This window comes from Oryzias latipes, chromosome 14 (assembly GCF_002234675.1).
Source record: "Oryzias latipes chromosome 14, ASM223467v1".
Classification (NCBI taxonomy): domain Eukaryota; kingdom Metazoa; phylum Chordata; class Actinopteri; order Beloniformes; family Adrianichthyidae; genus Oryzias; species Oryzias latipes.
Window position 1 is genome coordinate 10,369,233 of NC_019872.2, and position 23,891 is coordinate 10,393,123.

The following is a 23,891-nucleotide window of genomic DNA, read 5'->3' on the forward strand; positions in this document are numbered from 1 at the left end:
CAATAATATGCACAACTTCCTCTCTGTAATGATAAGCCTTTTAAATACCTGACCCCTCTTGCACATGCTGTTATAGTTATTATGTGTCTAAGAAAATTATTCTATCATCTCATAGTGAAACATGTCACATTGTGGCAAAGAGACAGAAGCAAAAAAACGCAGCTATAGGGTCAGCTCATTTAATACATTTTAAATGGAATCCTAAAATGGTGTGCGGGTCAAAATTGTCCCTTTTTTAAGTGTGAAAATGAGAAAATTTGGACCCAACACAATATAAGATGCAATAGAGGTTCAGATCTACCACACCAGACAAGACCCAAGGTGTAAACTGTGAAAAGAGGCGCCTGAAAAAATCCAGCACATAACTGCAGGGTGTAAGATGCTGGCAAGGAAAGCATACATGGAGCACCACAATCAAGTGGCTGGAATAATATACAGGAACAGGTGTGCAGAATATGAACTGGAAACCCCAAGGTCAAAATGGGAAACACCTCCGAAGGTTGTAGAGAATGAGAGGGCAAAGATCCTGTGGGACTTCCAGATCCAGACTGATAGGATGATAATGGCGAACCAGTCACACATTGTAGTGGTGGATAAAGAACAGAGGAAAGCCGTTGTGGTGGATGTGGCAGTGCCAAGCGATGGGAACATCAGGAAGAAGGAACATGAGAAACTGGAGAAATACCAGGGACTCAGAGAAGAACTGGAGAAAGCATGGAAAGGGAAGGTGACAGTGCTACTCTTTCACATCAAGAGAAACAGGCAGAGTTTGGACAACTGGTAAGAGTTTCATCTTAGCTCTAATATGTTCAGCTAAAGGAAAGCCCTGGGGAAAAGCCACAACATGTTTGTGTGTTCCAGCAACACTCCAGTGAAAAGAAAGTGTAGGACATGTGTCAAACTCAAGGCCCGCAGGCCAAATGTGGCCCGCCATGTCATTTTATGTGGCCCGCGAGAGACATAAAAGTTTTTAATTTCTTAAAATAAAAAATAAAATTTGGTGAGTTTTTATTCACATCTAGGGGGAACCTGACTTAAAATATCAGATAGGACTTAAACACTGTCCATATGACCTAACCTGATAGAATCCAATGTAAAAGGATTTATGCTAAAGTAACAAGCAAACGTTTGTTTTCTATGTAACTGTAATTGTCACTTTAAAAAGTTATAGTAAATAAATAAGGAGTTATTTAACATTAAGGAGTAGTTACATTTATTTTTCATTACATTTAGTTACATGTATAAGTTATTTCTGGCCCTATGCTGATGTGGCCCTCAGTGAAAATGAGTTTGACACCCCTGCTGGAGGAGATGGAGAGACACACAGAGATCTAAGCACCCTCCCTTGAAAGGTTGACCCAAACTGAGGTTTTGGGTGCTTATTGCAACACCTCAGATTACATTTATAACATTAACATTATTTATTTTTATTATTAGGCCTACATTTTTTCTAAAAGAACTGTATTCTCAAACAAACATTACCAGAAAATATAAAAAATCCTTTTTTGTTAAGTTTTTTCTGACTGATTAAAGACAAAGACATAATAAAAAACAAGTATAAAATGGACCTGGACCCAATGATGGTACTCATGGAAATGAATAAAATATTATTTGATGTTAAGGTGTGTCCTCTAATTGTCTTAAACAATGTCTTCAATCTTGCAATCAGTCAAATCTGCCAATTTAAAGTGTTACAATAATCACTTATGACACGTTGTGCCACACTAGACATGAAGAGGAGAGTTCCTGGTACTACAGATGGACTTATAAAGAAGTTTAAAGTCCAGAGGACTGTAGTCCATTTGTCTGTATAGGTGGCCACAAGAAGAAAGCTGATGACAGTGAACTTCAAGGTTCGTTCGTCACTTTTGAGCCAAGTTAGACATTCTGTTAGGAGACTGATGAAGTAGCTGCACAAGTTGCAGGACAGCACCTGAGTGTCCGCCTGAGTTTTGTTTTTTCTAATCTCAGTCCATCAGCAGTGTCCATTGTTTTCATGTCCACCTTTTATATACACACCCATACACACAAATGAATCCCTCACATTTCACCACACTATATGGTTAGTTTTGTTTGAATCTAAGGGTGCACACTTGGTTTTAAATAGAATTATACTCACCGTCAAGCTCTTTCCACCACAAATTTCCAAACGGGAGCATTGTACACATCACCATACAAATACATATACATTTGCTACTAGAAACAAGAAGTGACATCACATGTCAAATTCAGACCCATTTTTTTCTTAAAAATAAATCATGGGTATTTTATCACAAACCAAGTGGACCACAAAATCCATTACTGATATGTTTCTGTTACACTGATGTCACCATGGGTTCTTATGGGTCTTTTTCTTTTGGACCAAGAGTTTTCTGCACTGCATTTACAATTTACAAGGTTAAAGTAGTAATTTGACTTGAAAAAAATTGTTTTGTTAAATGGCCTATGGAAGGGGCTAGGTCTTATACAAGAGGAGAACTTTTTCCAGTGCCAGAGAAAGCGTTGTTGGTTATAGTGGTGGCCATGAGCTCTCCCAGAAACTGTAACTGTAAGCTTTGTTTTGTTTGCGACAAAATCTTGTTTTTTTCTTCATTTCTGGCTGTGCCGTAATTTTTTTTTTGGTCAATTTTACAACGTTAAGAAGAACATCAGACAAAGCACACCTCTGTCAAAACAAATCCTGAAAAAGCGAGTCTAGAATTCTCAACAACACATATTCACCAGCGACACAGCTCCTGGGAGAGTGTCCTTTGGAAAAGTGACACAAATGTGTGTTTGGGGAAGGCCCATTGACGACATGCTTAAGCAAAAAGGAAGCTTAGCAAAAGATGAATTTTGTCTACTCTGTGAAATTGCTTCTTTTTATCTGGAATTGGATGTTTTTCATCCAAGCGTCTATTACTGCCATGGTTCACCATAACAAAACCAAGACAAAGGACAGCAGTAACCTCCCTGCGGAAGAAAAAAAATCCATGGAGGCAATGCTAGGTGGTCTTTATCTGGTCTTTACAAGCTGCAGCCAGTCAAGCCTCTTAACTTGTGGATCAGCCCCAGTTAGAGGCGGGGGTGGGGGGGGTGGGGGGTGCAGAATAAAATCTTGTCCATCAAAGGATAGAGTGAATAAGCTGCTTGTGTGAAAGCTTTGGCGCAGACTTTTTGTCACTAACTTCCCAACAGGATAATGACCAAAACAGCTAAAAATGACTAAGCACAAAAATAAATATTTCCTTCGAAGATGCCTGATCTAAATACTGTTTGTTAAATATCTGTAGGTGGAGTTGAAACATGAAGAAAACAACCGGAGACGATTTGAGCCATTTTCTCATGAGGAGTTACCCAAAGTACCTGTTGACAGGTGCTAAAATCATTTGATTGCACTGATTACCTGAAAAGGTTAAGTGCCATCACGCATGTCTGTTTCCTTCTTTTATTTCTTAAAGTCATTCTGCTTAACCGCCTGATTATTTTATATTAATGTCTAGCATTTATTTTTCTTTTTTTGTTTACTTTTTTGAGTAATCAAACCGGCCATTGTTCTGTATTTCTCTTTCAATAAAAGGGTAACTACAATTTTCCAAAGGTTTGTATTTAATTGGGCAATTTTAACTGCAACATTTTAAGCTGCAAAACAGCAAAATAGTTGATTGGATTCAAATGAAGAAAATGTTATAATATCTCATCGCAATGATTTATCTTTCTGGAAAAAAAGGATCTCTTACAAGTCAAGGTGACTGAAACATTTATCATTTGAAAAGGGCAGCTGAGTGGATCGTTACCCACAAGTTGACGCACTCCCCTCCATCAAAGTCTTGGTGAAATCGAACAATGTTATGGATAGAAAGCAATAAAAAAGAATACTGGGACATTTCCTGGATAATTAAAACAGAAGCTGCTTTGAGGCGCATCTGTGGCACAAGCAGCAACAGGAGCAAAGATTGTTTACTCTGTGCCAAATAAAGGATTTACTGTCAAAAGCTGAGAGGATTGTGAAAGGACAGAAAACTGCACGTCATCCACCTGTGTGCTTGAACTATCTCCAGTTGTGATGACCCAAAAATCTCATCTGGCAACACATGTGTTGCTCATAAGCAACATCTTGAAAGAAAAAAATATTGTCGTGAACTGAGACTCACTTAAAAACCGCTGGAGCCGCTAGCAAAAAGAGCTAAATTAAATATGAGCTGCTCTTGGGAGCGATGCCCCAGCTTCATCATCTTGGCTGCATCATTCTATTCAGAAGATCTCTGCATTACAATATTAGTTTAACCCAAGTTTTGGTCTTTAGCCAGGCAATCATTTTTTAAGTAAATCAAAGATGATTAAATTGGCACGCATTCCAGTGAGCACTGACCAAATGTGAATTGTTTAATACTATTTAAATACATGTTTAGTAATTTGTAACAATTACAGGAACAAAAGTGATAACAAGTTTGGTGTAATTAACTTAAAATTGTTTCGAAGAGGAATCTTTGTTTTATTTTTCAAGCAGAACAGTTATGCAGAATGTGCAACATTTAACATTTTTTGCAGGTTTTCCATGTAAATATTGATCAAATACTTTTTAAACTCTTCTGTCCATAAGAAAACATTTCTGTTATACAACAAAACTGAAGAATTAAATCAGTAGAGCTGTGTTTTGGCTGATATGTTCATAACTGATTATGGGATTTAAAATGCAATTCATGTTCTTTAACACATTTGTTCCATATTGATTTACCTCCCTGTGAGATTTTTAAACTATACTGTAAACATAATGAGTGCTTAAATGCCAAAGGTTTTCCTAGTTTTCACACCTTCACATGACCTAATAGGAAGCTGGAAATGCTGCAGAGTGACTTGGCTCCATCCTAGATAATGAAGCCCATTAAAAGGTTCTGGTCTGGCTTTTTAGCAGGTCACTGCAGTTCTGTAGATTTATTTGCTAATTCTTTTTCACACTTACACAGAAAAGTGAAAAGAAGACCAGTTTCTGTCAGACGATTACAATGAAGTATTTGTCGCTTCAGACGATATGGTGGTTTATGGTGGTTACAAAAATCAAGACAATTTTATGAGAAAAATAAAGTATGCAAAAAGATAGGTGAGTCTATGGATTCAGAGTTTAACTGTTGTCATGGGAACCAGGGATGATGCTCTACAGAAAGACAACTGCCTTGTTCCCGGCCAAAGCATTAGATTGTTCTAGGTTTGGGGCTGATGTCACTCTGCATATCATGAGTTTTAGGTATTTCTCTTGTGTCTACCTCATGCTGAGAATGGTGCATGCAATATCCTGCAAAGAATCCCTTTTTTTGTCACACTCCAAGGGAACAACTAAACTATAAAAAGTTAAAGTTGTAGGTGATCACTAACTTATAGCTGAAATATGAAATTTTCCCCAAAAAATCTGTAGTTCAGCCCGTGTAGGTTTAGCTTGAACCTATTTTCCAACTTGTTTGAAATACTTAAGGTGTGCTATACACTTTAGCTCTCTTCTGTGCATTGAGCACATGATAATGCATGTGAACTGCGCAACAAATTGCTTGACTAAAAAAGTAATAATACATAAGACTGAACAACTGGATCTAGTTTGGAGCCATAAACCCACAGCACACAAAAGCTCTGCTGATATTTTCAAATAAAGCCAGTAAATTTATTTTTCTAATTAAGGAGTTTTTTCTTAGTAAAAGCAGCACATTTATGCCGACTGCAGTGTTTTAATCTCAGTAAATTGCTTGCAGATAGTTTTCTCTTTTTTTAACTTTGTGATAATTCTTGAAAAAAAAACTCCTTCTTAATCTTAAAGCCATTGCATGCAGATGCCATAAATTGTCATCGTTACTTGCGACTGGTTTTATAGAAACTTTCAAAAAAAATGTATTTGTGGAATTATTTTAAAGCATTGTATGTTTTAATGTGTAGCTATGATCTCAAAATGGACTGAATTTCTTCTAAAACACTTCTAGTAATTGAATTCAAGGCTCTCCATACTATTGGGAAAGCTGGCCAAAAAAGGGAAGATAAAAATTTAGCAGAAATGTGTGTGAGGGTTTGAGCTGATGTTAATCTAACATCGTTGGGGCTTGTATTGACTCCAGGGAGAGGAGTTTGACTTGCTCTGGCAGAAGCTTCAGGGTTGGCAATGATCCTGAAACAAAAAAGGCTGAATATTGCCTGAGGCAGACTGCTTTGAAAGTGGCCTGACTGTATCACAGGGAAACCCAGTAAGAAATAATGAAAATGAGTACTCTTATTTCCCCTATTACAAAGTCTGTGACAGTGACTGTACTGCAGATATGAGAGGAGGCAGACACTGTGGAGTAATTCTAAAAACTAAAAGAAAGAAAAGGAAAAAAACAAAATTTTCCTCCAAATTTTTCCTCCAATTGTTTCTGAGAACTTTATTTTTTGTTTGGTTTAATTAAGGTCCTAAATTTCTCATAGTTCTGTTCTACTCACCTCTTTTTGGTGGTACTTGATCGCCAGTTTCAGTCTCGCAAGTTCGTTGTTCCCCTCATCGTCTAATAAATTGATGTCATCTCTGTAGTTTAGAATCATCTCCAGCTCTCTGGAGCTCCTGGTTTGATCCAGAAGATCCTTGGCAAACTGTTTGCACTGCTGAGACAACTCCTCATACTCTGACTTAAACTCGTTTTCAACCTGGAAGTGGAAGAGAATACAAAGTAGGATATTGCATCACAAAGACATGTATTCAGTGACAGCTGTTTTATGATGCGGTTTAAAAATGTGCCACAGCGTTCTGTGAAAAAAAGATTTCTTATAAAATAAATAGGAAACTTTCTTAACTCAAATGAGGTGTGAAATATTATTTTTGGTTTCAAAATAAAGATGTCCGCCAAATATGTGTTGTGGTTTTAAATTCCATCTGTCTTATCCATTAAGCTGAAGGCTTAATTTGATTCAAAGCGTTTCAGTGGCCCTTTTGGAGAGTTTATTTATTTATTTCTTACAAAGTTGCATGTAACTTCATCACAGGATGTGTCCCCAATCCCTGAATGTAAACTTCTTCAAACATCAAAACATTATTTTTGCCCCAGTTCTTTTTATTATAAATATTTTAACAGAGTGACCGTTTACTTTTAAGTAGCTGTTTTTATATATTAAAAATATATACAGCTACATTTAAATTTGAACTCAAAAAAATATTTTGGCTCCCTAAAGTCCTCAATTTTTGAAGTTAAGAAAACAAGCAGTTTATGTGCTTATGTTTCTTCATTTATTGTTTTTGATATTTTTAACGGCATTTTTCCGATGATGGAGGACATATAAAAAGAAAACTAAGCTAAAAATTGCATTTCTGAGTATTTTTTTTATTCAAAACGTTGTGAATCAGGGGCAAAAGAAAAAATGCAGCTCAAAAATAAGCGCATTTCTTCTTTCTCTTTCGGCTTTTCCCATCAGGGGTCGCCACAGCGAAAAAACCTCTCCTTTGTGGATGAGTCACATGCCCTTCCTGATGTATTCCTCTCAATTTATCCAGGCTTCATCCGGGCACAGAAGCAGAGAAGGGAATAGGGAGCAGCCCGGATTCCAACCCTGATTTCACGGACGGAAGGTGCCGCAAACCAGCACGAGCTAAACCGGCTCCAAAAATGAGCGTATTTGTGACATATAAAATGTGCTGGGCGGGCCACTGCACAAGCAATGGGGAGGGGTTGGGGGGCGGGGTTGCTATATACCAACAGTCCTGCCCACAACTCAGAGGCAAATTTCTGATGAACTCCTGCCGCTCTGCAGAATCTATGTCCAGGACACAGATTTTTGGATTTTGGCTAAAACTGGCATTATCATAATATAAAAAACACTGGGAATGCTTTTACAATAGTTCTAAAGATGATTGGAGTAGGTTTTTAAACATGTAGAGTGGCCATCAAATAGTTTTTAGGACATTTTTGCAGTCTCTCTTATCCCCACCTTGCTGAGCTCCTGCAACTCCCAGCTCAGCCTGAATGCAGTAAGGAAAGGGTCTTCACTGGAGAGTGCAATTAGAGAGGGACTCGACAGTGCTTTGTAGATGTTGAGGCGAGAGCGCGAGTGCCGCAAGCTATCCACATCTGAACTAGACACACACTCCACACAGTTGCAGCGCACCTGGAACATCAAACAAAAGATGGACACATTTTAATGAGGCCTCTCTGTGTTTAGTCATGGATCATGTTCCGGTCTAGCAAAGCAAGCCCGAAATCTATTATATAAACTGCATCCTGCCATGTCTGGGTATGACATCCAGACATTACAAGCACAGTGGCTCATTATTAACCTTCATTCATGCATATATTTGCATAGTAAATAACACCCTTTTAAAGGTGGACAAATTAAATGCATTCAGGCAGGAAAAAACATTGAACCGTGAATAAGGGTTTGGTGAACCCACCTCATGTGGCTGAGGCATTGACACTCCTTTCTGCACCAGGAGCTTGATAATTTCATAGTTGTTGGTGTGTGCAGCAAGGATGATAGGAGTGATGTCAGGGGTGAAGTCAGAGTACTGCTTGTCCAAAAGGATAGGAGGGACCTTTTAGGAAAGGGTAGAAAATAAAGCTTCAGTCACACATGTATATTGACTGCAGTTTGAGAAACATTTGAACACTTGGCCTTGGCCTGGGATTTATCGACTATTTGTACTCTTGCTGGTGTTTCTGTTCCAGGCAGATTGCTCATTGGATATTACAAGTAATTGCTTTGGCTGAAAAAGGAACTAATGAATCTACTGGTCATCTCAGAAAGCATTTGACAGGTCCTGACGGAGATCTTATATAGAATGAATCAGAAATAATTTCCTTAGAAATGAAAAAGCAATTCGGATGAGCAAATGAAGAACAGAAATCCCAAGACAATAAGACCGGACTGAATGAATACCTTCATAGACAAAAAAAAAGAAACTATTTCCAGATTTCTTTTTAGCATGAAAGATAATAAAAAAAACAAACAGCATTTCACTTATTTAAATAAGAAACATGAAAAGAAAAATACAGTAGCAAAGTCCCTTATAGCTTATTCTGTGTCTCTGTATTGTAAAATGCATAGCTGTGAGCAGCAAAGGAGGGGATTCCTTCTTTTAATAGTAGATGTTTTATCTGATTTACTGCTGGGGAAGAACGTCTGGAGGTATATAAAGCTAGATAAGGTGACCCACCTGAGACAGACTTAAAATCTATGGAAATTGAGGCTAATCAGGGTTCACATTAATCGCTACACACCTGAATATATGAAAATTGTTCACCGATCTGATCCTCTGGAGAAGTAGTGAGGTGCAGTCACAGTTGTAAGGATTTTTTTTGTCAAGGGTCTTGTAACAGGACAATGACCAAAAACACACATATAAAAACACCCATGAATGGCTCAGAGGAAAACATTTTCTGAAGTGGCCTTCTATTAGCCCTGACCTAAGGTAGTAGCTGAAACATGCAGTCTGGAAAAGGCAACCTTCAAACCTGAGACAGCTGGAGCAGTTTGCTCATGACGAGTGGTCCAAAATACCTGTCAACAGGTGCAGAAGTCTCATCGATTGCCTCAAAAGGTTGTGCAACAAAATACTAAGTAAAAGGTACAACAGGGGGGTATTCCAGAAAGCAGGTTAAGCTAGCTCCCACGGTAAGTTTGAGGCTAAGGCAGTTGATAACCTCAGCTTTCGGTTCCAGAAATGGAGGTATGTTTCAGGGTATGTCAAGTTGCCATAGTAACTCATGCTCTGAACATAACCTGGGGGGTATTCTAGGAAGCATGTTTAAACTAGCCTGACTTTAAGCCTGAACTCTGGCTGAAATCCGCCTGAACTTGCTTACTCTGGGTATGTCGGTTCCAAAAGACCGGATATGAGTTGGCGTAATTACGCTCGACTTGGTAACCCTGGGTTAACGCACGGTACATAAAGACATTCTCAATAGATCGCCGATTTCTGGAGTCACCATGGAAACGCGTGGTGAAAAAAAAAGAAAGCACTGTACTTAAGTGAGACGGAGTCTGAGATTTTAATGACGGCGGAAAAAAATTACAAGTCCATCAAAAAAGTAACATGGCTGAAAAATAATTTAAATAATTTAGTTAAATTAATTCAAACTCAATAATTGTTTATACAACTCAAATGTACGTATTTATCTAACTAAATGTCACATTACTCCATTAATCTCTTTTCCATCTTAATTACTTATATTTCTTGAACTTTCATATGTCTAAGTTTGAGCCGGCAGATATGCTCATTCTTATAACAATAAAAAGAACGGAAAAAAAATGCACGGAGTGCAAAAATTCATTAAAGAATTTTCTGTCACTGTCATAACAGGTTCCTGTGGTAGGGGTGCTATATAAACTCATCATTCTTTCCTTCACTCTCACTCATGGTGCAGAGACGTAAGCATAGTAGGACAAAATAGCTCGGCAAAACACGGTGAAACACAGTAAAACAGCTATACAACTAAACACATTTTGTAAAAAACCCACACTTAAACCCTACATCCGTCCAGACAGGCAAAGGGAATGATATCCCAGAATCCCTTGCGGTGCAAGACAGACACGCCATGCTGCTTCCCCTCTCTGTAAACAAACTAAGCTTCAACTAAACCTGCTCCAGACCAGGTTATGTTCAGAGCATGAGTTGCCATGGTAACTTGACCTACCCTGAAACATACCTCCATTTCTGGAACCAAAAGCTGAGGTTATCAACTTCCTTAGCCTCAAACTTATCGTGGGAGCTAGCATAACCTGCTTTCCGGAATACCCCCAGATCTGGAGCAGGTTTAGTTGAAGGTTAGTATGTTTTCGGAGAGGTGAAGCAGCATGGCGTGTCCATTTGAAGATGATTTAGTGGATGAAGAAGCTCAGATGATACTTTTTCCACCATGAGATGGTGATAAGAACACATATGGATGTTGGAAAAATAAACTTTTTTACTTTGATCTAATTTAATTATTTGCTTCAGTTAAGATAAATCATTTTTTTTGTTAAGTCAGCTTAGAAATAACACGTAGTTTTCAGACAGTTCTTTTACTTTCATTCAAAGTAATTAAATTATGTAGGTGTAACTTGGGTGCTGCTGTTAGATCGGCACCGCAAGGGATTGTGGGATACCATTCCCTTTGCCTGTCTGGACGGATTTGGGTTTAAGTTTGGGTTTTTGACAAAATGTGTTTAGTTGTTTAGCTGTTTTACTGTGTTTTGTCAAGTTATTTTGTCCTGCTTTGCTTACGTCTCTGCACCATGAGTGAGAGTAAAGGAGAGGATGATGAGTTTATATAGCACCCCTACAATCAACTACTACAATTACAATGACAGAGAATTCTCTAATCAATTTATGCACTCAGTGCATTTTTTTCCGTCCTTTTTATTTTTATAAAAATGGTAAATGGCAAATGGCGTATACTTATATAGCGCCTTTCTTCCTACAAGGACAAAGCGCTTTACAGTAACAGACCCATTCACCCAGTCACACACACATTCACTCACACATTCACACACTGGTGTGGTGGTTGAGCCGGCAGATAGTATGAGACTATCTGCCGGCTCAAACTTAGACATATGAGAGTTCAAGAAATATAATTAATTAAGATGGAAAAAATATTAACTGAATTGGAGTAATATGACATTTAGTTAGATAAATACATAAATTTGAGTTGTATAAACAATTATTGAGTTTATATTTATAAGAAATTAGGTTGAATAAATTTAACTCAACAATTTGTTACCAATAGAAGTAATTCATTGAAGTTGGCAAAATTGGATAAGTTATATATATATATATATATATATATATATATATATATATATATATATATATATATATATATATATATATATATATATATATATGCGTCACAAGGAAAATGGAAACAAGATCAGAAACTCGTGCGTTTATTTTGTCTGTTCTTCTACTACAAGCAGAAACTCTTTCTTTTGATGATGCAGCCGTGTTACTTTTTTGATGGACGTATAATCTTCATACGCCATCAATAAAACCTCAGACTCCGTCTCACTGAAGTATAGCGCTTTCTTTTTTTTTTTACCACGCGTTTCCATGGCGATTCCGGAAATCGGCGACCTATTGAGAATGTCTCTATGTACCTGCTGTGCACGTGCATTAACCCAGGGTTACCAAGTCGAGCGTAATTACACCAACTCATATCCGGTCTTTTGGAACCGACACACCCAGTGTAAGCAAGTTCAGGCGGATTTCAGCCAGAGTTCAAGCTTAAAGTCAGGGTAGTTTAAACATGCTTCCTGGAATACCCCCCTGGCCTGTTTCAAGATTTTATTTTTGTAAATAACTCTGCTGTAGAATGATTAAAAGGCAATGTCTGACTTTAAATGGTTCAGTTTCAAAATGTTTTATTTATTATATATTTTTATATTCTTTTTATGCTCTGACACTGTGTGTGAGGAAACTGGTAATTCTAAACAGGACTGTAAAATAGGTAAATTAGGTTTGGTCCCTTTCAGTTTCCTGCACACAGAAATGAATGAATAATGACTCAGAGACAATACTTAGCTTTAGTGGTAGTTTACTTCGTACAAGAAGCACAAATTTGCACGAAGGGTTACAGACAGATGAACAAGCTGCTGTATTCAAAAGTCCGAACAACGGAGCTCAGAGATGGGCTGGGTATGTAAACCCTGTATTTGCATATTCAGAAGATCATCCGATGGACAATGATGTGAAAATCACACCCACAGGTTGTTGCTGGCTAGATGCTCGAAGGTCAGGAAGCTTCAAGTGTCAGATCTCTCTGATGTTCTCACAGACATTTACCAGAGCACAAACACCAGCACACACAAAAAGGAAAAAGGGAGGATGAGGAATGTTATGAGAGAATAGTCTTGGTTGTGCTTTCTTCAAATGTAATATAATTTTGAGATGATAATATATAATGAATGAAGTTTAAACCATTAGTGTAATAAAAGTAAAAGTTAGTGTAATAAAAAGTAAAAGGGAGATTTATATACTGGATAAAGTCCGACGTAGTGTGCATTTACAGAAATTAACACACACAGTGGATGCCTTAACCATTCGCTGATTCGTGTCACACGGTTGCTTCCGCAAAGTACGTTCATTCATTCATTTTTTCATTCATTCATTCATTCATTCATTCATTCATTCATTCATTCATTCATTCATTCATTCATTCATTCATTCATTCATTCATTCATTCATTCATTCATCTAAGCTGTTTTTGTCCCTTTTTTCTGGTCACGGGCTGCTGGAGCCTATTCCGCCCACTTGTGGCCGAAGGCAGGGGACACCCTGGACATGAACTTTTTGTCACCACATCTTGCTGAATACATACATATTAATACATATTATACATATTAAGAGGTTTTTTTTTGGCATATTGGTTAATTCTCTCTAAACAGTTTCATCATCCGCGTTCCACCAAACTGCCATTTCATCATGTAAATGCTAATTAGTTTGTCCTCAGAGCAATCACTCACTACAAAGTGGCACACAACCATGTCGTGTCTGTACATTATATTTTGTAGAGGAGGTTATAAAAAAAAAGTTTAGTGTCATGTTCTCCATGTGGGAGGAGAGAATTCAAACAATCTACATCAAACAACCCTGGCCTGCACCCAAGCTAGATGTGAAGTTATGCTAATTATAAGGGAAAAAAAGATGAATTTACTGCCCACTGATCTGATGTGATTACTCATATTAGCATAGGGCCTCCACCATCAGTGCATTGATTAAACATGCAACCCCAGCATCCACAAAAGCTCACTGGGTCTTTATTTTTGGTTTCCCTGTGCTCTATTTTGAGCTGCCCCTCAGGTTTTTTACTTCATTTGACAATAAACACAAACACACAGTTAAGACTGGAAGAAAATGGGACACCAAGCAGCTCTATCTGTAACATGTGCTCAAGGCTGCAATGCAAATAGATAGATAGATAGATAGATAGATAGATAGATAGATAGATAGATAGATAGATAGATAGATAGATAGATAGATAGATAGATAGATAGATAGATAGATAGATAGATAGATAGATAGATAGATAGATAGATAGATAGATAGATAGATAGATAGATAGATAGATAGATAGATAGATAGATAGATAGATAGATAGATGACTTTATTAATCCCACAATGGGGAAATTTCATTTCTGTGGCAGCAACACAAGCAAAAAAAGCAAAAAAAGCATGATTATGCTTGTTTTACATACATATATATATCGATACCGGCAAAAAAAAAATCATTCAAGGACTTTCTCTGTTAAAAAAACAGGCACAAAGTACCCCTTTCCCCAAATAAAACACCCACGGGCCCTTTTGATTACCAAACACTGATCCTTTGCATCTGTGCCAATGACAGATGCTTATCTGTTCTAATATGATGCAGCCATTTAAAACCCTGAAATCCATGCAAATAAAAAGCCACAGACACTTGTGATGTTAAAATACATCATTCTGACATCCTATGAGATAAAAAAGACAAATATACACTCTTTCTGAAAAGCATAAAACAAAAATTCTCATTAATAAATCTCTCTGCTGCTTAGAACAGCATGGATTAATTTTTCCCAGACAGTTTTTTAATCTAATCTGGATGAATCTCAATGGGTGGTTTGGCACACTAAAGTGATCTATTTTTCACACAGGGATGCAAAGAATGTTTTTCTTTCAAATGCATTGAGGTAAAGATGTGATCTGTCACCTGATTGATGTCGCCGCTGAGCCATTCAGACTGGGAAATTTGTCCTCTTTGGAGTGAACATCCTTTCTTTTTCCTTTTTATATAGGTCTGAGCTGTCAATTGAAATTGTGCTTCTTTTCAATGTTCAGCTGACTCCTTCCATTTTTCTACAAATACTGGAGTGTTATATTCCTGCGGACATTTTTAGCAACGTAGTGTCACGATATTCTTAGCCGTGTAGGAAACAGGACAAATGCTGCTCAGAATGGAGCAGATTATGGGATGCTTGCTACACCCGCTTTCCTCTCACATCCAATTTAAATTATTGCAGCTTCTCTCCCAAGACCTAATTGACATAATCTGGAAGATGGTTTTAGGCTTGGGTGTTAAAAGACATATCTATTAGCTGTAATATTTTGGTGAGTGTTTCATAACAGCAATATGCTTCCTACGCTCTGGCACAGATTTTGTGCCTGTGAGGTAATGAGACGGCACACCAGGATCCTCATCACTGGTACTGAATGGGAACTTGGCCGTGAAGCAGACGGAAAAGGCAGGATTCTCAGGGAGAATCTACGATGAGTTGGAGGACAAGTTGTGCTGTTTTAGCGACAGCAAAAGTAGCTGCTTCAACACCCAGTTTGGGGAAAGAAAAAAAACCCTCCTGGTTTGTTCTAGAGTTCTTCAATTCTTTTATTCACACCCCTTTGTGTGTAGTTTCAAGCAGCAGATCTGAACACATCCTGACAGCTTTGTGAGTTTACCACTGTGAAAGACAGACATACAGAGAGCACTGCACCAGTTACAGAGCTTAATTGTCATTGTTAGCGGCTCAGCAGTGGCAATGAGAATATATTTTTTGAGAATAAAAGATGAATATGGCAGCAGGGCCCAGGGGAGACTAATACAAGAAGAAAAAGAGGAGTCTTCTTGTTCTCAAAACTCAAAACTCAAGACTACGGTTCTTGGCCCTTCTTGTGTAGCTCTTCAACTAGTTGTCTTGGTGTAAAATGTCTAAAAAATAGGAATGTAAAGGATACAGATGCATACTTAAAAATCAATCTAGTTATTTTCTGCACAATATGGCACACACCATGTCTGGAGTGCCTTACATATAAATTGATTCTGCTACGTTTTTAGTTTTAGGCAGTGTCTTTTCATCCTTATGCATCACATGATGTCACTTGTCTGGAAAAAGTCAAGAATTTACAATTTTTATAAGGGTGCAAATGATGTTTTACAAGACCCAAAAGTATCTACAAACATACATGTCCCTTCTATGGCCTATATCATGCTTTTCTTAAGTCTTTTAAAAGTGAATAAAAATCCATATATAAGATAAAATATAAATTGCATTCAATATCAAAAAAACAATTTGTGAAAAGCAATAGGTTTATTCGATGTGTATGTGAACCATTTTGTCAATAATTGCACTAGGTTCTACACAGGAATACAAACTAACTTTCAAGCTGTTGTTATAATGACAAAGAAACCTGAAATAAACAAAAAATGGTTTGGGGAGCAATTTCAAAAAAAATTCTAACAAGAAAAAATTTATAATTTGAAAACCTGATCACCAACGTTTACTGACTAAGGACATCATGAGTTATGAGTGGTGGTTTGAAAGTGTCCGACATTATTCAAATAGGTAACCTATTTCCTCATACACCTCACAGAGTACCTTACTTATGTGTTGCTGATAACATTTAATTGTAAGATCTGTTCAATTCAGACATAGAAGACTTTGATGGATTTGTGGGAGACTATTGATTCAAAAATGAATGTTATTGTAATGTTGACTAGTGGAAGCAAAGTTCAACTAAACTCAGTTTTGCTTCCATAATCTTTTTTTTTTTTTTTTGTAAACTGTATGTTTTAGCATATGTCTTATAATACGGTGCGTTCCCCTTGTATGCGTTACCTACAGAAAAAATCCCAGTATTTGAAACTGCACCTAGTAAATTTTGCCTTATGCCACAGAAAATATTGTATTTTCCAAAGCAATCAAACTATCCGTGCAAACATTTTTCTGCTGCAGGTCAAATGCGATTATCCCCTAAATTTGAAGCTTTTGGTACAATTCTCACCTGCATGCCTCCACTAGGCTTCTTGTGATTAAGCAGTAGCTCCACGGCTCCTACCACTTCCTTGCGGATGGCGTGCAGAAGAGCATCACCAACATAGACGTTGAAGCTTAGCAAGAGCTCGATGATTTCCAGGTTCTCGTTCTCGATGGCGATCAGCAGAGCTGTGCGGCCAAGAGGGTCGATGCAATTGATGTTGATCTTGAAGTAGATCTCAGCCTCCTAGCAAAAAAAGAAATAAAGTTTTCGCAACTAAAAAGTAATCAAACTGACGTATCAGAGAGACACATAGTCAATCTAATTCAGAATTGAAGTTTTCTATTTAATCAATTTATCACCTCCAGAGCTTGTTTGACGCTAGCATAGTCCCCCTTTTCCACAGCTCCCAGGTAGGCTTTCTCCAGATTTGACAACTCCGACTCGGCCCGCACAATTCTCAGTGGGATGCGATCCCGGTAGGAAGAGCTGTCAGTCCTCCGGTAGTACAGCTGTGACATCTCCCTGGTCTTCAGCTTTCCAGCACCCTGTTAACACTGCTGCAGTTGGTGCCAGCCGGAGGGACTTCACACTACCAGGGAAACGTGTAAAAATAAACTTATTTGCTTTGACTTTCTCAAGTAAGAAATAGTGAAAAAACAGATGGATTTAAATCATGAAAGAGGTCACGCTAACCTTTGGACACTTAAAAGTTGACCTCTTTTTTTTTTTTTACTTTAAGAAAATACAGTGACATCAGTGCTATTTAAACTGAAGCTTTGCAGGCTACTGGAACATATCCTGGAGGAGGATTTGTACACTTTCCAATTAGCAAGACATTTTTTCTTTTTCATTTATTTTAACTTTATTGTTCTCTTCACACTCTGGATCGTCTTTCTTCTCCATTTTTTTAACATTTCTAAGACCAAGATCAAAGTAAAATCCCACCATGTAACCCTTTAACAACCTAAACAAGAAAAATAATTTTTTTTTTCTATTGCTCATTGCCTTGAGTGAGTCATAAGCACAGTCAACGTTTTCATAAATGTTTCTCAAATGAGAAACAGAGACATGCCTGCATGTCCCTCATTTGTACAATTCTTGTCATTTCTAAAAGGGTGGAAAATGTTTCTGTCAAAATATCTGAGTAAAATATTTTTCAAGAATTGGAAATACTTCAGTTCAGTAGTAAATGTTCCATTTTATTTGGTCCTAAAATTTTTTCTAATAATATTTTACACAGTTTTTGAGTCAGGGTTGTTTTTATTTTCAGAGTTCTAACAGCACCTCTTGCTTTAGTTCTGTTTGATTTGAATAAAATAGCTGCATTTCTATAGGAATTTCTCTAAAATCTTGCATTTTGGTCCTGCTTCTGACACAAGGGCCCGGCGATGATGCAAGCAGGGAACCATTATCCGCCAACCTCTGTTTGAAGACATTTTCATGAGAGTGTGAAAAGACAAATTGAAAGAGAACATCTAAAAAGGTATTTTGATATTTAAAATGTACGTGGACAGAACAAATTAATACTGCTGTCGGTACGTTCAGATTAAACAAACACACGCTCCCTCTGCCTGTCTGACTTTTAAGAAAGTGCAGGGGGAAAGCCTCAACCTTCCACAATAAATTTAATTTGTTTACCACCAGAAGGAATTGCCAAAGCTATTGCAGCAATGCTTGTGAGCAAAAGAGATCCAAAAATAGATTACAAACATGTTGTATTGTGAGAAAAAGAATCCCAGCCAGTAAGGCCAAGTGGGCCTTACTGGCCATATATGGTTTAAAAGTGGCCAGAAAATGTGGGCCCCCGAATGGGTTTGTCCACAGTTTCCTTGGTGGCCCCACCTGTGTTTACTCACATTTGCTTAACTGGGCACTCAGTGGTGGACAGCGTAGAGGTCCGCTGTCCACCGGGCAGCATCAAATCTTTATTACGCATTACGGTTTAGGTTGCTGGATAGATTGCTACAATCTATGTGAGTAAACACAGGTGGGGCCAATACAGAAACTGCGGACAAACCCATTTGGGGCCCACATTTTCTGCCCACTTTTAAACTGTATGGGGCCCACTTGGCCTTACTGGCTGGGATAAAATGTGTTCCAAAATTAAGGACCTAACAAACCTTTGCCTCCAAAAGTCAAAGTTTGCTCCTATTTTGCCATGTCACTGGTGGTAGAAGGACGTCTGAGTCATAAGATTAATTGTAAGGACTATTATAAACCCAACAGACGTTAACGACAGTGTGTGACAAAAGACCTCCTGCTGTGGCTTCTCACTTCGCCAGCCTTTGTTATAAAATAGAAAGAACCGTCTAACTGCAAACTCTAATGTACTGCAGCATTTTTCTTTGTACTACAGCACAGAAAATAACATTACAACACAGGAGAAAGAAACCTACATAAAAAATGTAAATCTTGATATTTCCATAGGGCATATAAAACACTTTTGACAAAAAAACAAACAAAAACACTAAATCCATGCGGGAAATGCTGCAATCTGCATCTTGGCTGCACGTAAATATGTGGGAATAACATCAGCCTTTATTTTGTCGGGACACGACTGGAAACACAAATCAACGTGATTGTTTTCAACGGTTTCTAAGGACTGAGTGGCATTTCTGTTTTGACAAGCTAACCCCCCCCCCCCCCCACCCCCCCAAAAGCATGGTTCTGGCACATCGTAAACTCGGAACGGCGGGACGGAAGCCTCCCCCTCTGAGCGCACACGTAACAAAGCCCCCCCCTCCGCTCGCAAACACAAAGCTATCACTCCGGCTGCTCTGCTCAGAGACACGGTTCACTCGTGCGGAGCAGCCGGTCGGTCCTGTTTGAGCTCCAAAGCTTTCTCTGAAGCACCGCACCGTCTATGCGTGACGTAAACCAGGGCAGTAGTGACACACGATCGGAATGAACCGTTTACATGCAACACACTCGGCATGCCGATAAACAATCGGCATAACCCACCTATCTCGAGCGGAAAGAAATTTTGATCCGAACGAGTCTGATCGGGGCTGAGTATTCCGAACGGCGTGTTTACATGACGCATTTTTCTTTCCGATTACTTTTGTCCATGTAAACGCAGCTAGTGATCAGAGTGGGACTTTAAAAACAAACCTAAGTTTGATTAATCTTCAAACTGGAATCATTGCCTACGTTTACACTGCAGGCTGAAACAACCCAATTCCGATTTCTTTTGCCACTATGCGACCTGTATCTGATCTTTTCGTGACAGTCTGAACGACACAGATCTGATCTTTTCAAATGCAACCCAGGCCACCTGGGTATGTGGTCCTGAATCTGATACGTATCCGATCTTTTGAAATGTGACCTCCGTCTGAACGGCCAGGCCACATGTATCTGACCCGTACGTCATCGATACGCTACAAAAGTCATTCTGCGTTGAAGGAGGCGGGAACGAGAACCTAAACATCAACCATGGCGGACGATGCTGCAGAGACCATTCAGTAGAAGGGAAGCGAGGTCACCGATTTGATTCATATTTTGGGTGACAGCTCAATTCAGGCCAAACTCGAGGGCTCTTATCGCAACCGGGCGATTTTTGACAATTTTTCCAGCGAAATGGCCGAGCGTGGTGTTGCAATGACTTTTTTTTTCCCTTTCTGACTGTGGTCAGAAGCACGGGGGAGACCGGCTTCTCCAGGGCCGAAGGCGGATCCTCCTTCGGGGTTCACTTCCCCGTTCAGACCCACAGATTCTCCAGGGCGGGTTAATAAAGAGTCAATAGCATTTATTCTGGGGGAAGCCTTCTTTTATTACCATTGTCCTCCCTCCTTAACACACAACATGAATGCCCGCACCTGACACACTTCCGCTGCCCCCCCCCCCACACACACACACTCCCTCAGACGCTCTACACGCTCTCTCCTCTTTCTTACACACACGCGCGCGGCCCAGCATATTCACATCCCCGTTCCAAAACAGTGGGTCCAGACGATCCCGGCTCCAATGCCTTCTTAAAATGAGAAGATTGTAATTGTGCTGGCTCCTTTGTGAAAATAAATTTTATAATGCAAAAAGAGCTCCGCTGTTGACAACACTGTTGTTGACATCCATTGTTAACGTTAGCTACTTCCGCAAACAAGGAGTGACGTCGTTCAGTGGTGAGTACTCTTCTGCGCATGCGGGTCACTTCTAATTTCACGGTCACACAGGAGATCACAAAAATTTGGATTTAATTGTAAATATAAACAGCCTTGCAAAAAAAAATCAGATTTTTTCAAAAAAGTGCAGTGTGAACGTAGCCATTGAGAAATTTGAGCTCAAACCCTGTAAAACAAAAAACTGCTGTATGTTCTTTGAAAATTGACAATCTGCAAACTGCAGGCAAGTACTGTGAAAGTTGAGATAAAAACTTCTACATTTTTTTGCCAACTTTATATTTGACAAATGAGGCTTTTAATCAAAGTAAGAAATGCATGAGGGCTGCTGGCTCAAGGCCCAAACCAGTAATGAAATTAGCAGTACATGTTTTATTCAAACTGAGTACACTGTTGCCAGGATTAGAAAGAAATTATCTGGTTTTAAAAGTACTTTTTACAAAATTAGCCTTGCCTGATGCAGATTGACGCAAAATCAACTTAATTGAAACCTGGATGTTTGCTCCTATCTAAATTTAAAATCAAAGCCCCATGTGGGCTTTAATTATTTGATAACTCTAGATTTGGAATGTGATGGTCTCAAATTGCTGATATTGTAATGGTGCAGTATTATTATACTTCACCATTACAATATAAAATAATCATAAAACGTTTTTAGTCACAGAAACTGCCTGTATTGTAATAAATTGCCTCACAATTAAACTCTCTAACATGTGTGTTTTTTTTTACCTTGAGCCTTGCAAACAATTTTAGGAGCTGAATGCCTTGTTAAGTTGACATTTTATACTTTGAAACAAATAAGAAAAGGGATCCTTATGTCTGAAAACGATATTTTATTACTTGTTCCTTAAGAATAAGGAAATAAGTTTGTTTTATGTGTTTCACTGCTATTCTTTTAAAATAGGTGTCTTCTATTTAATAAATCCTGGAGCCTATTGTAAAACAATGGATTAGGATTTAAATTCTCATTATTTCTCAAATCTCTGGCTGAATTGGTATTCCTATAAATATCTACCAAATGTCATCGGTGTGGTGCCTTGAGGACATATATAAAGTTTAGGGATATAACTGAGCAAAAATGTGTAAATCAGAAACAAAATAGTAGCACATTTAAAGATAAATTTATGGCTTAGTCCAGCTGATGCATGATGGGAAATGAAGTGTCACATAGTGACATAGTAAATCACTGAAATACTTGTAGACTGCAGCACCATAAAGTCTTGTATTGTATATAAACTAATTATTCAGTTTCCAAACTGACGCCATAAATCATCTCAGAGTTCCTGACAAATGTAAGAATTTATGGCAAATGTCTACGCGGTAAGATTTTAAATTATGACTTATGAGGTTTATTTACTTGTATTTACCTTCTGTTTCCCCGCATATTGGGTAGTTACTTTTGATTTGGACAAAAAAGGAGTTGAAAAGATTGATTGCTTGAAAAAACAATTCTAAATCCAAACATTTATGGAAATTGAAAAATGTCCTCATGCTGCAGCTGTTAAATTTGTGTTAATTAAAACAAAACTGTGACAAATTGTAGCTAGATTAAATTTGAATGATCAGACTTCTTTAAAAGAACTATATTTGGGATCATCATGACCTTTGTCACTTATTTCTCCCCATATCCTATTTTCTCCCATCCATTTTATTCATGTTGTCAGTTTCTGTGACTAAAGACATTTTATGAAAGCTCATATTGTAATTTTCTGCCAGATTTATGTGAGGATTCTTGTGAAAAAGGAAAAAAACAAAAAAGTACCAAAGCTTAGCTGAAGATATTTACTCTTTTTGGATTATGTCATACAAGTCAGTTACATTCTTTACTCTCCAGAGAGCCTGAGGTGCTGTTTAACTGAACAGAAATAACCACAAAGCTCTGCCTCCACAAAGTGAGGCTGCTCTAGAAGGAGCCTGCATGAGGACAAGTGTTATTTTAGGGTGCATTAACTTAAAGATAATCACTTTTTTTTTTGCTAAGAAAAAATGTATACATTTTGCATTAAAATTGCTGGAGCATTAAAAATACCTGTACAGCTGAGATCGTGCAGTACAATCAGAGAATAGACCCCATGCTCACTGAGAGGAAAAACATGGACTGCAAAAGGAAAACCGTGAAATGTGTTCACAGCCCATCAGTTTCTAACTTCAAATCAATGCGTAAAAATCTGCAAAATAACCCTAAAGAACAAACCTTTTGGATGCTGAGCATTGGAACTTCTCTCTGGAAACCCAATGTCCTTCTTTTGGGAAACAGCATGAAGAAAAAAAACAATCCTTTCAACTTCTTACAACCTGCATCGAAGAGAAACCATCAGCGCGGATCCACACTGACGAAGCTGCTTTCCAGCCACCGCTGGAGCCACTTTGTCTTCTCTAGTTGTTTTCTCTAAATCCAACCTTCATTCTCCACTCATGTTGGTGGAGATCGGTTTCTGGTGGTGCAGCAGCTCCGTTTTGATCACGATTTGCTCTTACGCAAGGCAAACGCCGCATCCCGCTCGCCGCGAAACACAAACCCAAGCAGAGCAAAAAAGAGGAACAACCGCACAAGTTTCCCCTGCAGACCACATCTGAATCTGCAGCGCCTCCACTATCCCCCTGCGGTCTGATTTCCCAATGTTCTTTCCCAGTCGACTTAATCCACCTGTTGGGGTGGTGGTGGAGGGGGGAGATGGAGCAAAGCGCTGCGGCTCCAGAAATAAACGCAGAGGATCCAGATGCCTGGCAGGCGGTCTGCAGAGAGCTGCTGCAGAGGGGCCGTGCGCACTTGGAGCCGCAATGTGCCACAGCCAGAGGTAGAGGAATTAAACCAGCATCTCAGCACTCTTTTGATTGGAAACGTATTCTTCAAATAGAAATAAATAAATAAAACTTTTGAAAATTCGTCAGTATTAGTTAAAAAATGAAGTTGGTGTCCACCTCATTAGGGTTAACAACTGAGGCTACATGCAGGCATGTGATGGGCTTTCAAGAACCCGCATATTGCCCATGGTGCTCACACTAGACAAGAAGGGAGGGGCTTCTACTGTTCACTAGCACATGCCCCCCACCAGTTGGAAGAGGCTTGGTGTGAAATGACAAAGAGG

At 38.5% G+C, this 23,891-nt stretch overlaps 1 protein-coding gene across 1 annotated transcript in view; it reads right to left on the reverse strand.

Moving 5' to 3' along the window:
- trpc4 (transient receptor potential cation channel subfamily C member 4) overlaps nt 1-23,742 on the reverse strand; it is a 34,202-nt gene extending 10,460 nt beyond the window's left edge. Inside the window, exons 1-6 of the mRNA XM_004076298.4 lie at nt 22,997-23,742; nt 17,047-17,276; nt 16,712-16,930; nt 8,375-8,515; nt 7,915-8,091; nt 6,439-6,639 (exon numbers count right to left, since the gene is read on the reverse strand). Coding sequence (XP_004076346.1) covers nt 6,439-6,639; nt 7,915-8,091; nt 8,375-8,515; nt 16,712-16,930; nt 17,047-17,205 — 897 coding nt within the window. The 5' untranslated portion in view covers nt 17,206-17,276; nt 22,997-23,742. The remainder of the gene's footprint in view (nt 1-6,438; nt 6,640-7,914; nt 8,092-8,374; nt 8,516-16,711; nt 16,931-17,046; nt 17,277-22,996) is intronic.
- Nucleotides 23,743-23,891: the final 149 nt, after the last annotated feature.